This window comes from Sparus aurata, chromosome 10, assembly GCF_900880675.1.
Source record: "Sparus aurata chromosome 10, fSpaAur1.1, whole genome shotgun sequence".
Lineage (NCBI taxonomy): Eukaryota > Metazoa > Chordata > Actinopteri > Spariformes > Sparidae > Sparus > Sparus aurata.
Window position 1 is genome coordinate 26383078 of NC_044196.1, and position 17050 is coordinate 26400127.

The following is a 17050-nucleotide window of genomic DNA, read 5'->3' on the forward strand; positions in this document are numbered from 1 at the left end:
CCTATACAGTGTTTCCCACACATTAGTTTATTAGTGGCAGTCTGTCACAATATCAACATTGTCCACCAGATATTGATTTTCTATTTTTGGACCTGCGCCCGTCAGTGAATAGCAGCATGTTACATTATGCGATACAGTGGATGGCCGTGTGGTTTTTGGTCCACCGGTAAAAGCAAAGAAGAAGAAGAGATGGACTATTTAACGCAGTTGGTTTGACTGTAATTTCCTCTGCGAATAAGACAGCTGGCCTCACCATCAAGATCAAGCCCCCACAAAGAGCGCCAGGCCTCGAACTAGTGTTTGTCATGGCCAAGCCGTGTAATTACATTGTCATGTGATGCACAACGGACTTTTTTCCCAAAAGCTAACATTGTGAAAGACACATTTGTAAAAGGGTAATAAATGACTCACAACCTCTGCAAAATGATTATTTTTGCTGTAAGAATTTGAGCAATTCAGTCCAATATAATTTGGATAGTCTAGAACTCTTGAGTGCGGATGGTCTATGGCACCCCAACTGAACAGCCACTGCCACAATTAAAGTGTGATTGAAGACTGGGAACAGGATTGGACCATTGCCATGGTGAACCTTCATTGTCGTCAGAATTAAAGTACCATAGAAACTTCCTAAAAGGTTTAAATATCCTATTAAATACAGTAGAGGCATTATCTTATTTATTCTATTAAGCCTTTATTTAATCAGGAAAAGTGTCAATGAGATTAAAAATCTCTTTTTCAAGAGAGTCCTGGCCAGACGGACAGTTAAACTGTTGCAGACATAAAACAATTAAAAACAATTAAAAATACAATTAAAATTTAGACAGATAACAAATTTGCTAAGTTTAGAATGACTTTAAACACATTCAGTGAGACCAGCTCCCAAAGTTTTAGAACATTTTGTAACTGATTCAAAACTGGGGGATCGGCATACTTAAATGCCCTTTAACCAAGTTAAGCACAGGCCACGAAGGACTTCACTGTGAGTACTTTCTCCATATCTCAAATAGTTAACATGTAAATGTAGAGAAGCAGAATAACTTAACATTCATTTCATGATGTGCTAATATTTAATGTGTGATTTGTACCAGACCTGTATCAAAATGCACTCCATTCTGCAATTAATTGATCCAAAAGTATAGGTAAAAAGGTATTCAGACAAGATAATCAATCAAAGTTAATGAAGATGACAAACAGCACACTTAAGCATCTACTGAATAGACAATATCTAACAGTAGCTGCAAGAACTAACAATCAAACAATATTTCTAAATATTTCAATAACATTTGATGTGTGGTTTTGTTTGAATCTAGCTACATATCCATAGTAAATGCATTTTTGCATTTTTTTTTCTTTTTTAACAAACACAAAGCACAAACACATAGGATTGATTTCCATGTAAAAAAGGGGCTACAGCTGCAGTATAAGAGTGGGTAGGTGGTAGGTGTTTTATAGGTCCACAGGTACTGTAGGCTATGAACTGAGGCTACATGGCTTTCTTGCATCCTACATTAGTGGGAGGTATGTGATTGTGTGTGTGTGTGTGTGTGTGTATGTGTGTGAGTGCGAGTGAAAGAGAGAGAGAGAGAGAGAGAGAGAGAGAGAGAGAGAGAGAGAGAGAGAGAGAGAGAGAGAGAGAGAGAGAGAGAGTGCTCTTCCGTTCAACCTTGCAGAGGAGAGCAGCACATGCTGTTAACAATAGAAACGTCTCCCACTCACAAACATGCTGTCCTGCTTTCCTGCCGTGCAAACAGACCAGCACTCCTAATTGGACCATTGGGGGTCCGAAGGTGTGTGTGTGTGTGTGTGTGTGTGTGTGCCAGATTAAGAGAAACCAAGAAAGAGAGGGTCCCGTTTTCAAAAAGGTGCTGTTAAAATGTGAATTTAGATCTTAGATTGTAGCATCACTGGTGTTGACGCGTTGTGAAAGGAGAGCATAATGGGAGAGCAGAGTGTTTGTATGTGTATGTGTGTGTGCGCACGTGTGTGTTAGAGGAAGTGAAATGGCCGAAAGATAAAGAGAGAAATGCAGCGTCAGCATGCCTGCTTTCCTGGCCAAGAGACTGGCACATGTACAACGTGGGGATAGCTTGATAAAACATTTGCGCGTGTGTGTCATCTGAAGGACAATAAATATGTGTGTTTATTACACCTGTACTATGTACAACAATTATAAGAGCAACATAATGAGCTTTGAGGAGTTATCCCCAGTTTTTACGTATTTTTATGTTAGTTTAAGTGTGTCTATGTATGTGGTGTTCGAGTGTGTGTTGCAGTTCATGTGCCAACTCCATGCCCCCACTCTCCTCTGCCATCTGTGCTCCTGGCATGGCTCCTTAGTGTCGGTAATGAAGAGGAACGCCCCCTCCTCCTCCCTTTTCGTCGTCTCCTTGTCTGTCTCTCTAACGATCCCTTCCTCCCTCAACATAGTCTCTTTAACCTCAACCGATTCAGCAGCACTGCGAGCCTCCTGCCTGCAAGCAGACACACATAAAATCACAAACAACCGACCCTTTCCAGGTATCTCAGCTTTGGAAACACCTGAAATGCATCTCCTCTCAAATCCAACTTACTTGACTTACTATTGATTTTTTTTTTTTTTTTCAAGCTGAGCCTCACAGCGTGTTGCCTTTTAAGTTCAAAAGGCTGAATGCTCTCAACCCACCCAAATTAACAAATCCTATAAATTCTTCACATCTTATTGCTGCACTGAGTGGGACCCCAGAAGTGTTCTGAAACACCCACTGATATCCTTCCCCAATCCAAGCTTACCACAATTTCACACATATTCAGGTTACATAGCGTGTTTTTGAGGACACTGTATTGACTTGAATGTACCCTTTGGAACTATTTTTACACTCAGCATCTTTTATTAATCAAACATGAACACCCCATTGGAAATTATCTTAAATCTCCAATTTACAAGATAGTTAGTGACTTCTGGGTCTCGTTCCAAACCTGTCAAATAGTGAAACAGTATTGCCAGTTTTAAAAAATGTCACTGGATTTTAATGTAACTTTCCGTGTATCCTTTATGCTCCATGTTACATTTTGGTAGATCCGATTAAATAGAATAGCAAATATCATATTTGTCACTATGTATTTTGGAAGCTTGTTACCAAGTATTGCCTACAGCAAAAAACACGCCCACTTGCAACCCCACTCCCGGGACCCACACACACATTATCAAACAACTTTAATCCTACAGCACCCCACCTACAATACATACACCTCTATCTGATGATGTAATAAGATATAAACAGATGAGTAAACCATGACCTCGATTGCCGATCACCAAGAAGAACACACCTATAGTTATTTTGTTTTGTTTTGTAAAAGTGCATAACAGATTGCAACTGCAGGTAAACTATTCTGAGGCTAGCAAGTTGGACAGCTTATCCACTTTTCTTAGATGCATTTACCCGCCTAGTCTCGACTGAAAACGACAACAGCTCACACTCCATCACACTCTTGTTTATGCTCTGGACCGTTTTGAGGGCAGTAGTTCAGGAGATTTTTTGGATGCCATGCCTCGCCAGATCACAGGTCCAGTGCCCCTTTTCCTCACGCCTGCCTCCAATGAGTTCTCCCCTGTGCCAACTCAGCCTGGAGCAGATGGGTTGGTTCAGCATGGCATCACACCAGCCGACACAGTGGCATGTCAAACAGGCGGTCACAGGCCTGGTTGTGCCAAGTACAGCCATACTGTACCGCCATATGGGAATAATGTGTGCTGAGATCATACTGGATAAGCAGACGGTGTTGGATACATGGCCCAATTTGACCAAATATCTGAATAAATAGATTCAAACGCCAGAGTATATATGTGCAAATCTGAAAGCACACACACACACGCACCAGTGACTCGTATTTACCAGACTGTAGTCAGGGCTTCAAACCTCAAGCACCATTGCGTACATTCAGAAGCACACACGTACAAACACACACAATCCTCTTTGTCGAACTAATGATAGTCCGAGCTGCAGACATGGACTGTGCACTCACACACTTCCCTTGAGACAAACTCCCAATCACACTCAATTCAAACTATCCATCAGACAGCCATAAAGGGCACACACACACACACAATCCTATACAACACTCAAAAGCCCTGGCATTCGCTCTCTTTCACACACCAACACAGACATTGCCACACACACATGCCCTCCCCTCTGTCCTCTGCAGACGGTGGTGATGGCCTGTGTTTGGGAGGTTAATGGCTGTTTGCTCCTCACAACCTTCACACTTGATTACTCTAGTCACTTGGTATCTGGACGTCGTGGCCACAACTCCGGGACAAGAAAGCCCTTTCTGCCACCGCTCTAGTATGTTAACTGTGCTCATTAGAAATGGTAATGCGAGACTTTGGATGCCATGTGCAAAATGGTATGCGTCATTCCCCTCATGAAAATCAAATATGACTTAGAGATGTCTGTCAAAGTGAGAGAAATCATGATTTGTGTTATATCTCCAAAACAAACCACACCGAGGGAAACACTTCATGTCTGCCTTTAACAAACAAGGGCAAAACAAAAGGATGTATTGACAGGAAAGAGGAGTGCACCGTGTTTCCAGAAGTACTTAGTAGTATGCAGGTCACGTGTTTATTCATTGAGTTTCAAGTGATATAGTGTAGGCTTCTCACTGCATATAATCACTGTCTGATTTCCATTTGAAAGTGAGGTAATGTTATGCTCTGTGGCTCATTTGGGGGAATTGCTGGAAACTGTATGAAATGACACACTCATCTGTAGTGTTGCAGTTTATAGCTGTGAGTGTTACAACTATAAACGCTGCGTAAAATATCTGTACACAATGGTCAGCTTGGTGGCATACATTGTGTCAACTTGGAGAGGCTAATAAAATATCAGATTGGGGGAAGTGTAAATGTGAGTGAGTGACTGAGTGACAAGGAAACACTTAGGGAAATATAATAATAATAATACTAATAATAATACTGATAATTATAATAATCATAATAATAACAGTACTACTAATAACAACAACAACAACAACAACAATAATAATAATGATAGTTATTATCTTTTTTATAGCAGTAGAAGTATTAGTATTATTATATCATAATATTTGTGCTGTTAACTAATAAATTGAACATGTTCTGGTCAGCATCTCTATACCTTCATTGCATATGCATTTTCTCAGTCTTCATAAGAAAGTCACACAGTGTTTAAAATGATAGACAATATTAGTGTTATGGAATACTGTTCTTCGGAAACGGCACAATACTTGCTAATAGTGCTTCCCAAAGGCATGATACCTTTAACACATCAACTATACCAGCAGGAAGATGTTTTTCTAAAGGACAGACTCTTTAGCTTGTTCCTGGAAAAAACTCTTCTCTTTACATCCTGCATGGATACAGCAAGATAATGACAATTCAGCTATTAAAAGCTGTGAGTTACTGATGGTTAGTAGAATTTCATATGTGCATGCAGTCCTGCTATTAGTAGTAATAGCAATAACCTCTAATGATTCTCATATTCAATTATTAACTCTTATGCAGAGGGAAATAGAATCTGTTAAACAAGCTACTTATGAAACAAAACACTGTGAATGAGGCAGTTATACAAGTCTGCATGCCCAAGTAAATGCCGCTCATTTTGACTGAACCAAGATGGGTCTAAATAATGAGCTAGAAATTTACCAATGTGTATTATGTAAATGTGTGATAAAGCTCCATTATATTGTCTGCTATGGCTGGTATGTGGACAGCAACAATGGTTTCTTTTTGTTGATTAATGCAGCTCTACTTTCTAAACTTGTTACAGCTGGTGCTGATGAAAACGCCACTCTGTCTGACCAACTGTTTGTACTTATCTGCAAATTGTAAAAAGTCTTGCTACTGATATTTTGGGATGATAAACATCAATCCACCTATCTCTTAATCAGTTCCAATGAACTGCAGAAACAACATGCATACAGGTAACATAGGAGAGTTAACAGACAGCAGAGCAAGTCTTAGATTACATAGGCTTCCCTATTTTGAATTAATTTTTCTAACCTTTTTTTTTTTTCATGGAAAGAAGTCCTAAGATATGTGTTTAACTCCACCATGACAAGAAAAAACCTGCTCCCCATAATCTAGAAACCTGAGCTGTTTCATATCTATGTGGCTAAAAATGAATTTATGGAGGTAGGACTATGCAAATAAGGCTTCATTCAGACACCCAGGGGTGTAGTTTTAAGATTCATGACTGGTAACTGTGTTAACTGCATTCATTGACTTTCAAATTCGGAGGTGTCTTCTTTTAGAATGAGCAGTGCAATGACTAAATTGGAAAGCATGTTTTGGCAGAGCCACACATGCATTATACTGTAGATTTGTGTTTGGATAGATTTTTTGATATCCTTGTTCAGTTTGTTATTTTTGACTCAGTCACTCTGCAGGAAACATAACAGCATCATTTACCAAATAGTTATTATATACACATCCCATATTTGGGAATGGAAGTAGAAGTGACTTTTCTACTGCTGAGGAATGTGGTTTATGATCCTCACTGGAATGATCCATATGGACATGCTATTTTAATAAAAAAAAAAAGCACGAGCAGATAGCAGCAGTAGTTACATAAGGCTGCCCAAGCTAATATGGTTTCTGTGGCGAAAGAGAGGATTTACTTTGCTCTTCAGAGTTATCAGGATAAGACCTCCTTTGACGATAATGCCATTTGGCTCCTATCTGAAGATATCATATTTTCTATCTCAAAGGAGTGCAGGCCTATCACTGCAGATCTAATGAAAGAGTGGGTGTATGTGTGTGTGTGTGTGTGTGTGTGTGTGTGTGTGTGTGTGTGTGTGTGTGTCTGCCTGCGTGGCATCTAAATGGCAGCCATCTGCTAACAGCAAAGATGCCATGATGGAAATGAAAGATATGAGCAGATAAAATGCTGATAAAAATGCAAGGAGACATCTAAATCAGGACCCTCCTCTACGTACAGCTCTTTTGCCTCTTCCTTCACCTCAGTTGTTGATCTTGACTATCTTTTTTGTTCTGTCCTTTTTTTCCCCCACATGCACATTTTCCCCCACTCTAACCTTTATTTAGTATTATTCATTTCTCCACCTTGAATCTATGATGTTGCGCCCCCTTTTAGTGTCTCTACTTGATCTACAGTATGTGTTGTTTCTCTGGGAAAATAGGTATTTCTTGGAGGGGGTGGGAGGGATGGAAAAATGTTTTGTGTGGGTGCATGGGAGGGATTAGAGAGTGGTGAGTGGGGGGTCTGGCAGTCAGTTGAGGACACTGTCGCTTGCTGACACAACAGCAAAACAGCCCTCCTGCGGCCACCTCCAAAACATCTCCCACATGGTGCCGCATCACAAACAGTGACAAAAAAGACGGGAGGTGGTAGAGTTTGTGTAAGAGTACGGAACTGTGTGTGAGCGTGTGTAGTTATGATGGCGAAGGAGGGGTCGATGAGGGAAGAGGAAAAAAGAAGAAGAAGGGAAGGGAGCTGCAAACAGATTATGACCCCCAGCAACGATTATCCACGCCTGCCGCTCTGACCCCCCATGCCAATTACAGAGATAAGGCAGCCTGAGCCTGTCAGTGTGTGTGCACACACGAGTGTGTCTATTTCCCTTTCTATGGAGCAAAATGCATGTGTGATTCTGGCTCGCACACATGCATGTGTATTCAATGCTTGCTATCAGGGGCCAGACACTTCCTTTTCCCCACTGTCTCGCCCCTGTGTGCACTGAGGGGTGCGCTAGTGCTTTAGCATCCATGACAAGACAGCCTCTGTTGATAGCTTCTAGAACTGCAGATGGCCTCCGCGGGAAGACCTATTTGAGTTGGGAAAATGTTGAGAGGATGGCAGATTGATTTTGAGAAGTAGGAAATAAATCAAACATTTTACCCATCCAGTCCAGAATTTCAAAGCTCCCTTCTTCCCTTTTTGCACTGCTATCTGCACCCTCCCTCCTTGCTTCACCTTTTTCCTGCCTTGCCGCCGTCGCCTTTTTCTTATCAGATTCCTTCATCCCCTTGTTTTTGATTCCTTCCCCTCCTCGCATCTGTCTGCCTCACTCTTTAGGAAAAGGTCTCGGGGGGCAGGGGATTTATGATTTGAACCATATTTCCCAGCATGCTGTGGGAGGACGAGGGTGTGGCCCCATGGGATAGCCATCAGTCCTGCAAGGCAGCATGGGTTTCGACAGCTCCAGGCTGCTGCCGGTTCTCTCATTAGAGCTTTTGTAATGAGTCTACATCTAACCTGTCGACGCTGCCACGTTGTGCTGGAAGGAGGCAGACCGATTATAGACTGAGGCTGTGCTGGCAAGGCAGTCACATACCAATTCAACACAAAGGTCCCATCCTCTAGGCAGTTGTTGAGATTGGATTGGAAGTGATAACCAGTTTTGTGTTTTGACAAATTCTGTGAAAAATGTATGTAAAAGGAGCTGCACTCCATGTAGCCATAGGACATATTTTGCTGTTTGTAACTAGGTAAAAATATATTTTGGGCACCGATGCACCATAACAAAACTTAGAAATTCAAGTTTATTTGTTTAAACTTACAAGCACTCACTGCACCTAGGCTTTATTGAGATTTGGGGCATATATTTTTATTGAGTAGAGACAGTGCTAAATGTGTATAATTGGTTTGTTTAATTGTCTTCAAATACAACAAACAACATGACTTTTCAAGAAAAGTTTAAAATATGTAAGCGGTGATAAAACCCATTCTAAGATCCACAATACGTTCTTCAATCCTTTCTGAAACAGTACAGAAAAAGGGACACTGGATATTGGTCTCACAAGCCAAGATCCCCAGCGATGCATAAGGGAGTGTTGACAGAATGCGTGAGGTCTGCAGTCAAATCCCTTTATCATGATTACAGTGCACATCACAGCATAAAAGTCTGGTATTCAGTAGAAACTAGAACATGGAAGGAAACAGTTGTAATGTATTTTAGCAAAGCGTTAACCACAAGTGTGGCCAGGAGGAAACCCCAGGGGGATGTCGAATGGATTACTAGATATCATTCCACTTGTAACCGTGGGAGTTATTCTACTTTTGGTTGTGTACAAAGAAGTAATGTCCTCAAGATTGAACGAAACAGCCAACGATACTGACAGACATCCACCCAGCTGAGAAGAAAGTTAACTAGAATAGATTGCTCAAAACCAAAAACTACTACTGGCCACTACAGTCGGATTGGCAATGTGTGAATCCGAAACTGTTGCTGGTAGATGCTTTCAACCACTTGGCTGCCAAAGCTGAGTCCCAGAAAGTAAGCAATCTATGCACTGTCAAGGTCCCAGAGGGCAGCGAGGATGACAAGCCATGCAGTACTCTTGTCTCACATGCTCCAAAAGCTATTCAGTGAACCGGGAGGGCGATGTACATTCTGGATCCACACACCTTTTTTTATGTTTTTTCTCCCTTTTCCAAGTAAAAAAGAAACAAAACTGTGGCATGTGGACAATTCTCATTAGACTAAAAGGGCAGGGAGGCAATCATCTCACCCGGTTGGGTCTAGTGAGCAGATTGCCTCAGGTATCTCAAGTTCAGAGAGTGGAGACAGGTGGGAGAAAGGGGAAGTATATTGAAAAAGAAGCTGGCCGGCACAGTGCCATCCTTGTTAGACCTTTTACATTCGCTCAGTGTCGCTTCCTCCCCCGATTTCTTGTTTTTCTCATCCCCTCTTTCGACTTCTCTCATTCATCTGTCAGCAGTTGTCGGAGTCTATCCCCACTCTCTAACCCCTCTCGCACGCTTGGCTTTGTCAATTCAGGTTTCTTCATCTGTCTCCCATGCTTAAACGTCTTTCTCCTTTGGGTTGTGAATAAAGGCCCGTTGACAGCGAGACAGTCACTGAAATTTCCAGTCTGTTGAACATTGAATCAGAATGGAGAATTGCTTTTAAAATAGTGAAATGAAGGATTTAAGACTGAGCTTTGTAAGGTCAGTGGTTTTTCATACAATCATGGTCCATCACCTTCCCAGCATGTCCTTAAGCTAGAGTATTGCCCTTTCATTTGCGAGTACTTGGCAATAACAGCTCTTTGGCTCATTTGCCCAATTATGTAACAAGGGAAATATTTTGGCTGATTGTCTCTCGTCTCAGTTGCTTTTAAGAGCATTAATGTAATCTGCATCTGTTTTTCTTATTTGAGATATGCTTCTTACCTACTAATCTTACTATTACTACTACTCTTGAGACTATTACTATTCATCATCTTCTTTTTCTTCTTCTTCTCATTTATTAATATTGTTTTTTGAATTATCATTATTAACTCAACTTTAGTTAAGATTCATTCTAAGGTAAATAGGAGGCAGCAAAGTTGTTTTGAGAAGCCAAACTATTTCAACAGCTTCAGTGTCACACTGGCAACTTCTCAGTAAATAGTTGGTCAATAATCTAAACTCAGGCATTGGGAGTAAAGATTTGTCTGATGACTATAGCGCACACCAGTGGCATATAACTGACGTAAAAAGGGGACTGAGTATACAGCGCCCTCATATAAGGAAGGGTCACTTATTGTGAAGGAATTAAACGTTGCATCCAAGGACAACTTATTTATGTGTGAGCCTTTCAGTCTTATAAAGATTATTACACAGCGCACTACTGCTAGGCAACTGCCAGGAGGAGTGCTTATACCCACTGCATTTGAACACTGTATGTTTTCTTACTGGTGCTTGGCAGTGTCAAGTGGCACACATACAACTGTTAATTATATTTAAACTTGTTAACTACTGGGGAATTTGCAATTAATTTCTGTTGCCCATCGCTGAACTAGATGATTGCTTAAAATCTATTTATATCAACTGACATACTCATCTCTGAGGGTGTACAGATCTAAGGCATTATGTTAATAACATACTCCACTTATTGGCTCATTGCATCACATTTAGCCTGGAGTTTAGGATAAAGTGAACACTAACTAAAAAAAGTGCTTTCCTCCATTGGACCATTAAATTGCCTTCAAAAATCAAATCTCATTCTAAGCATCTCCAAAATAAATGTTATACAGTCTAACTGTGATACATGCTCAAACTTCACAAACTGTAGGGTGCTGTGCTTGCTAAAGGCAACTTCTTGTGCCTACTGCATATCCATCTCTGACATCTTTTCTGGCCGAAATAGGATGTGATGACTCATGATTTAAGTGAGCGATTGGAAACTCATTCAAATTCAATATTTGAGATTCAGTGAGAAAGTAAGAGAGCCATCTGCTTGGAGACAAGTGAGAGAGAGCTGGTGCCGCAGATAAGAATCCAATTCAATACAAATTAGACTGAACAAACCATCCATTCAAATATAAAATAGCCATGTCACCTGCCGTCTCTGAACGCATGTAGTGTATCTGCAGTGAAAATGGTTACAGGGCTACATGAACTGTGCTACATATTTCAATAGTCATGACTGTGCGAAACACATGGGGGAGGAGTGTGATACCTGACAACCTGGTTGGAAGCAGTTAAGACTGAGGAGGGTGACAGCTTAGGTGACAGAGATATGCTGCATGAGTCTGTGTCATCATAGAATCATAGATTCATTTTGCTGCCCACATTATGATGCATGCGTTTGTGAATGCGTGCGTACATTTCCTTCTCTGTTTGTGGGTGTTCACATTACTGTGGCAGCACCAGATAGATAAACACTCATGTCACGGTACACTTCGTCATCAGTGTGCTATTCTTATTGGTCTATGGCATTGTTAAATATAACGCAAAACATTTGGACCTAACTGAATTTATCTGGAAATTGGCTCAATTATAGGATAAGGAGTGAGTCACAGTAAGTCATAGCACTAAAGGAAAATCAATAGGATTTTGTGCATGCTTCCAAATAGACTGATTTCCCTATCTTCGTTTGGCTCTTGCAAATAATTTGATAACACTGTTTTTGTGTTTTAGTCACATGAGCCAGGTTAGTCGTCACAGAGGTCAATATCTTCATATCTGAAAAACATCTTTCTGCCTATAGTTTTCCATCCTATTAGTCAAGTATTAAGTACCATGAAATCCATTTCCTGGGTAAGAAATCTCTATAGCACCCACAAAGTGACGCACTCCACCATTGGTGTCAAAAAGTGTTTTTGTTTTATATTTATTTTTTTGAGAACTTGGTAGTCAGCATGAGTAGGTGTGGCTGTCGTGGCCCAACAGACCCTCGGAAACTAGCTGAATTGTCATCCAACAAAAAAAAATATCACAGTATACATCTTTAAAAAAAAAACTAAAAAACTAAAAGAGTAGCCTGAAGTAGACATCCACCGGAAATCCAGTTTTTGAGCTCGGTGACATCCCTGTTGGCTGTTGTTATAGGGAGTTATAGAGAGACCATGGTGAAAGCGACTGTCTCACTGCACTCTGTGTTTGAAGTTTTAAGTGTGTTTCACATACACCTGGCAATGGGTCAGAATGCCATGATGAACTCTGTGACATATTCCAGAGGGCTTGTTACGACAGTTAGTCATTACTCAGTTGTTATGGCATGCGGGCGAAAGTAGTGAGAAACATAGTTTTTCAGACTGCTACTATAAAGGCCTACATTAACAGTGGGTCTTACTCAGTGTTCATATATATGTCAACAATTTTCTAATCTGTGTATCTGTACTCCCCAGTATCTGGGAATCGCTGAGGACAAAAAAAAGATTGCTTCATTCCAATAGTTTCCTGTCTAGTCCAGTAACACTTAAATCCAACTGGAGCATTAGACTTAGGGGATCATATGGGAAACCGGAGTTCACATCCCATCATAGACTTGCAGTCTGTCTTCACTTCTTTATTCATCCTAACTGAGGATTTTGCGTAAGTTGCGGAACCCTTAACTATGGTTTATTTGTCAATGCACCTTAATTTCAACCGAAACACACTCACCATGCAACGAGAAACTAAAAATGAGTCCGGTAGCACTTGAGTACGTTCACATTTAGCAGAACACAACAATGACATTTGATCAAGTCTAAGAGATACTTTCAGCCTTCAGTAAAATGTTATATGGAAGATGTGCTGCGGACCGCCTGCCTCTACAGTATATTGATTTTTTGCGTCTGTCAAGTAACATTCCACAGGACATGTCTCCACTAATCTACAGTGTCTATGGCATCAATTATTATAATATAGTGTAATTTCTAGGATTTGGTTTCAGAGATGCAGAGATAGTAAACCACATTGAGGTACTTTTCATCTCTTCTATACACACAGACAGTGTGTCTCTGTGTGTTCTGGAGTCAGTTCTTGCAGGTGGGTAGGCCAAAGGGTATGACATTAGCAGACGGAGTGCTCATGCCCCACATGCTGCCCATATGTCATGCCGAATCTCATCTCGTCTAGCGCTAAGAGAAGGTGCTGCTGGCTGCCGAAAGGCCACATTCCAAACAGATATCATCAGCCTGACACCCTGACCTGACTGGAGCTGAGGGCTACAGCTCTGCTCCATACCGTATCCAGTCGAATTAAGTGGGAAAGCAGGGTCCTGACGTACTACAATAAAAATACATCGCTGACCCTACACTTCCTACACCTCACAAAGCACCCTGAACTCCATGGGTAAAAAGATCAAATGTCAATACTTGGTCATTAATTGAAATGTTGTAATTTCAGCAATCGTTGCAGCGTTAACACCAAAACAAACTGTGTTTTTTGAGTGCTAATGCAATCAGTATGCTAATACTTTCTGGGTCTCCACTAGTGTTCCAAAATGCAACCAAATTTAATGCATTCCCTCTTCTTTTTCTGATTGGAATTATTAAAGAAGTAATCACCACTGGAAAAATGTCCCTTCCATAAAACCTGGCTGACAATGCAGTAGGAAGACGGAAGTTGGTGCCACACGACATAGAGATAACGGGGCAGTGGTGTTCTCTCTGCGAAAGGTGGAAACAGAGAGAAATAGGCACTGAACAGGTGGGCAATTCATATTTGATGAGCACTGCCTTGTTTCACAGTTTGGATAGAGTTTTTCAGCCTCAGCTTCCACAACACGGTCAAGAAGCAGCCCCTTCTGCTTCACAATCTTTCTCTACTGTGCCATGCAGGTACACTATATCAAGTTAATGAAAGCATTTTAGGCACGACATAGGCAGCGTAGTGACAGAATCTCGGCTCATAGCTTATCACTTTGATTCGGTGAGATGCCCATCACTCAAAGGAGAGAGATAGAGAGGGGGAAAGAGTTGACAACATTCTCGCTCGATCCAACTATATTTGTTGTGTCCATGCACAACAACAACGTTGGTTTATGCTGCAGTGATTTGATGCTCAAGTTTCAGAGGATGGGATCACTGCTATTCTGTTTTTGCAACATATTGTAACAAGATATGCTCTTTATCCCAGGCAAAGACCTCCCCAGACGTATCTACAGCAGTCGCCTGGTATTCCTGTAGGTGAAGACTACTAGCTAGAAACATTACAACTCCACCACCACTCAGTGGCTGTTCCAGTTCATGTGCAGTCAGAATATAAATGCATGTATATTTAGTGACACATTAATAGTGCCTCTTGACTTGCCACCGCAAGTTCAAATAAATGTGGGCGAGAAAACCTATCTGCATGAAGCAGCCAGCAGAGAGACTTTGGTACCCATATTTTCTTACTCGAATCCAAGGCTTTAGTTACTGTAGGGCTCTGGAGGAGGAATCGACCGGCAGATGTCATGGCATTGAATAAATTGTTGTCTGAGGCTCAGGTTTGCTCCCTGTCTGTTTTTTCCCTGGTCACTCTCCCTCTCACTCCCACGCAGTCTCTCCCCCTCCTTTATCCTCTTACATACTCTTTTATGGCCATGAAGCAGGGCGTTGCTGTACAATGGGGCTCGGTTAACCAATGGTCTAATGGTAAAATAAAGATATCCCTCGCAAGATGACGGAAATTCAGTGTGCCACGTCTGTGACAGTTAATTGCTTGAGCAGCGCTGTGAATAACCCCATCAAAATTCAAAACGATGCCACTGAATTAACAATAAATAAATTAATAATAAGTATTATATGACATTTCATTAGGGCATGAATGGCATTGTGACATGAAAACTCACGACTCACATACTCTGGTTCAAACATTTCTCACATTGAAACATACAAATCGGTAGTGACCTAAACCACCATATAAGACGATGAACAATTACATAGAACCCAAGCCAGTTTCTGTCTAGCCCAACAAAGAGACGACTGCGGGCCCTGTGGAGGAAAAAAAAAGACCTCCCGTCTCCATCTCCTCCCTGCTGCAAGGAGATATCCCCAGCGCATGTACGACATCTAGTGGTCAACCTGCATATGGGCATCCTCGAAGCATTATGACAAGTGGTGTAATTTGTCACACACTAAAGCCACTTCCACGCCATGTGGTGACTTTTGAAGTTTTTGGATTGCGCTCCATTAAGTCTGACATAAAGAGCGTTTGAGTGCATTTTAAGTGCAGAGATGTGACACGTACAGTAGAAAGCACAGGACATTTGCAAGTGTGGTTCACATACAAACACATTTGTGCGACTCCACAGAAACACCTCCCACTGACAACACTGCCTTGATGATTAATTAATCACCACTCTAAGATTTAAACATTTCTAACTTAAAGCCAAATATAACCCTGATCTCTGCCCAAACCTCATCCATCTGACTACAAATTGATGATAAGTACCAGCGACTCAATACATACTTAGTCTTTACAGTATTCTGTAAATATGCTTTTTTTAATCAAGGCAGGAAAGCAAATGAAAAAGCACATGTATTTGTGATGCTGCCTCCCCAGTTGTTAGTTTGCTGTTGTCACAACTGATTTATCAAATGAAATCCCCCGTCTTTCTACCCTCATAAAGACGTCTTAAAAACCCAAGAACATCCACACAAAAGCACATATATTGTGGCAAACATCAGGTTTTCTCCACTTTTGTCACTTTTGGCTGGCAGCACTTACCTGTGGGCCAGTTGTGCAATTGTGACTGGTCATGATAGAAATAACAGTGTGCTATCATTCTGTCAGCATGGAGCAGAAAAACATTAGCTTGCTCCGAAAACAAGCACGCACCAGGTGGTACCGTCTCTCAGTGGATAAGCAATTAGCTTTCTGGGGGCCAAAACTACAGTTTGTCCTACATAGACAACAAGCAACACCTGTGCGTGCAGCCGAGTGGAGCCGAGACTCAGCGTCGCATAATAGAAAATAGAACATCCAACAGGGGAGTGTCAAGTTGCCCTTTTCTGAATGCGTTTTTGGAGAAGGTTGACAGGAAAATGAATAGAATGGGTAATAGGCAGGGGAGAGGCAATGAAATAATTTCAGAGCAGCGTGTGGTCATTATGCAAGGGAAACATTAATTAAATCTACATGAGAAAAGTGGAAATTAAAGTGAAAGAAAAAATGTGTGTTGAAAGTTGGGGTGTGAGAAATAAAACAAATTGGTCTGAGAGACACAAATAATAGATGGTAATGAGAGTAAAAAATAAAGAAATAGTTTGCAATTGAAAAAAAAGAAACCCAAAAATGCTTATCCGAACGTAAGAAAACATGGAAGAGCAGAAATCTGTGTAATGAGAGAGGTGTCAATCATGAGGTCAGAGGAAAAGCAGAAACGCTCCACTGCACAGACAAATACATTTTAGTCAGAAAAATGGATAGAACCACTTACTGAGGCTACAGTCTATCCTGATACAATCTGGCGGGAGAGAGACGAAATGGTGAGATCAAACGAAAAGAGAGAGGAGAAAGAAAGGGACAGGAAGAAAAAGAGAGAGAAAGAGAGAAAAAAGATAAAAGAGAAAAAAACATTTTACATCCTTCAAAGTACATTCTGCAGACAACCAAGCATTGCTCTGGGGCCACCATCCGGGGACAGGCTCTGAGTCAGGATCACCCTTTTCCTCCATCAGTCCCATCAACCAACCCTCCTTCCACCCGAGAATCCCAAAGCACAGCAGAAGACAAGACTTATACTCCGGGGTCTATACAGTCGGAAAACATAATGGGGACACTTCTACTTTCCTCATGATGGTATTACCCTATACACAGTTCTCCTTGCTGGGATATGAATACATAATAAAAATGTTATGTGTGACTGAAAATGCAAATTGTGTACTTGGATA

The 17050-nt window shown here is 41.2% G+C and overlaps 1 protein-coding gene across 8 annotated transcripts in view; it reads right to left on the reverse strand.

Moving 5' to 3' along the window:
• Nucleotides 1-17050, reverse strand: part of nrxn2b (neurexin 2b) — a 661557-nt gene that overhangs the window by 316694 nt on the left and 327813 nt on the right. For 7 of the 8 annotated variants that reach the window (XM_030429949.1, XM_030429950.1, XM_030429945.1 and 4 more), the window contains one exon: nt 16597-16623. The exons of the other annotated variant lie outside the window; for it this stretch is intronic. In XM_030429949.1, coding sequence (XP_030285809.1) covers nt 16597-16623 — 27 coding nt within the window. The remainder of the gene's footprint in view (nt 1-16596; nt 16624-17050) is intronic. 8 annotated transcript variants of the gene reach the window in all.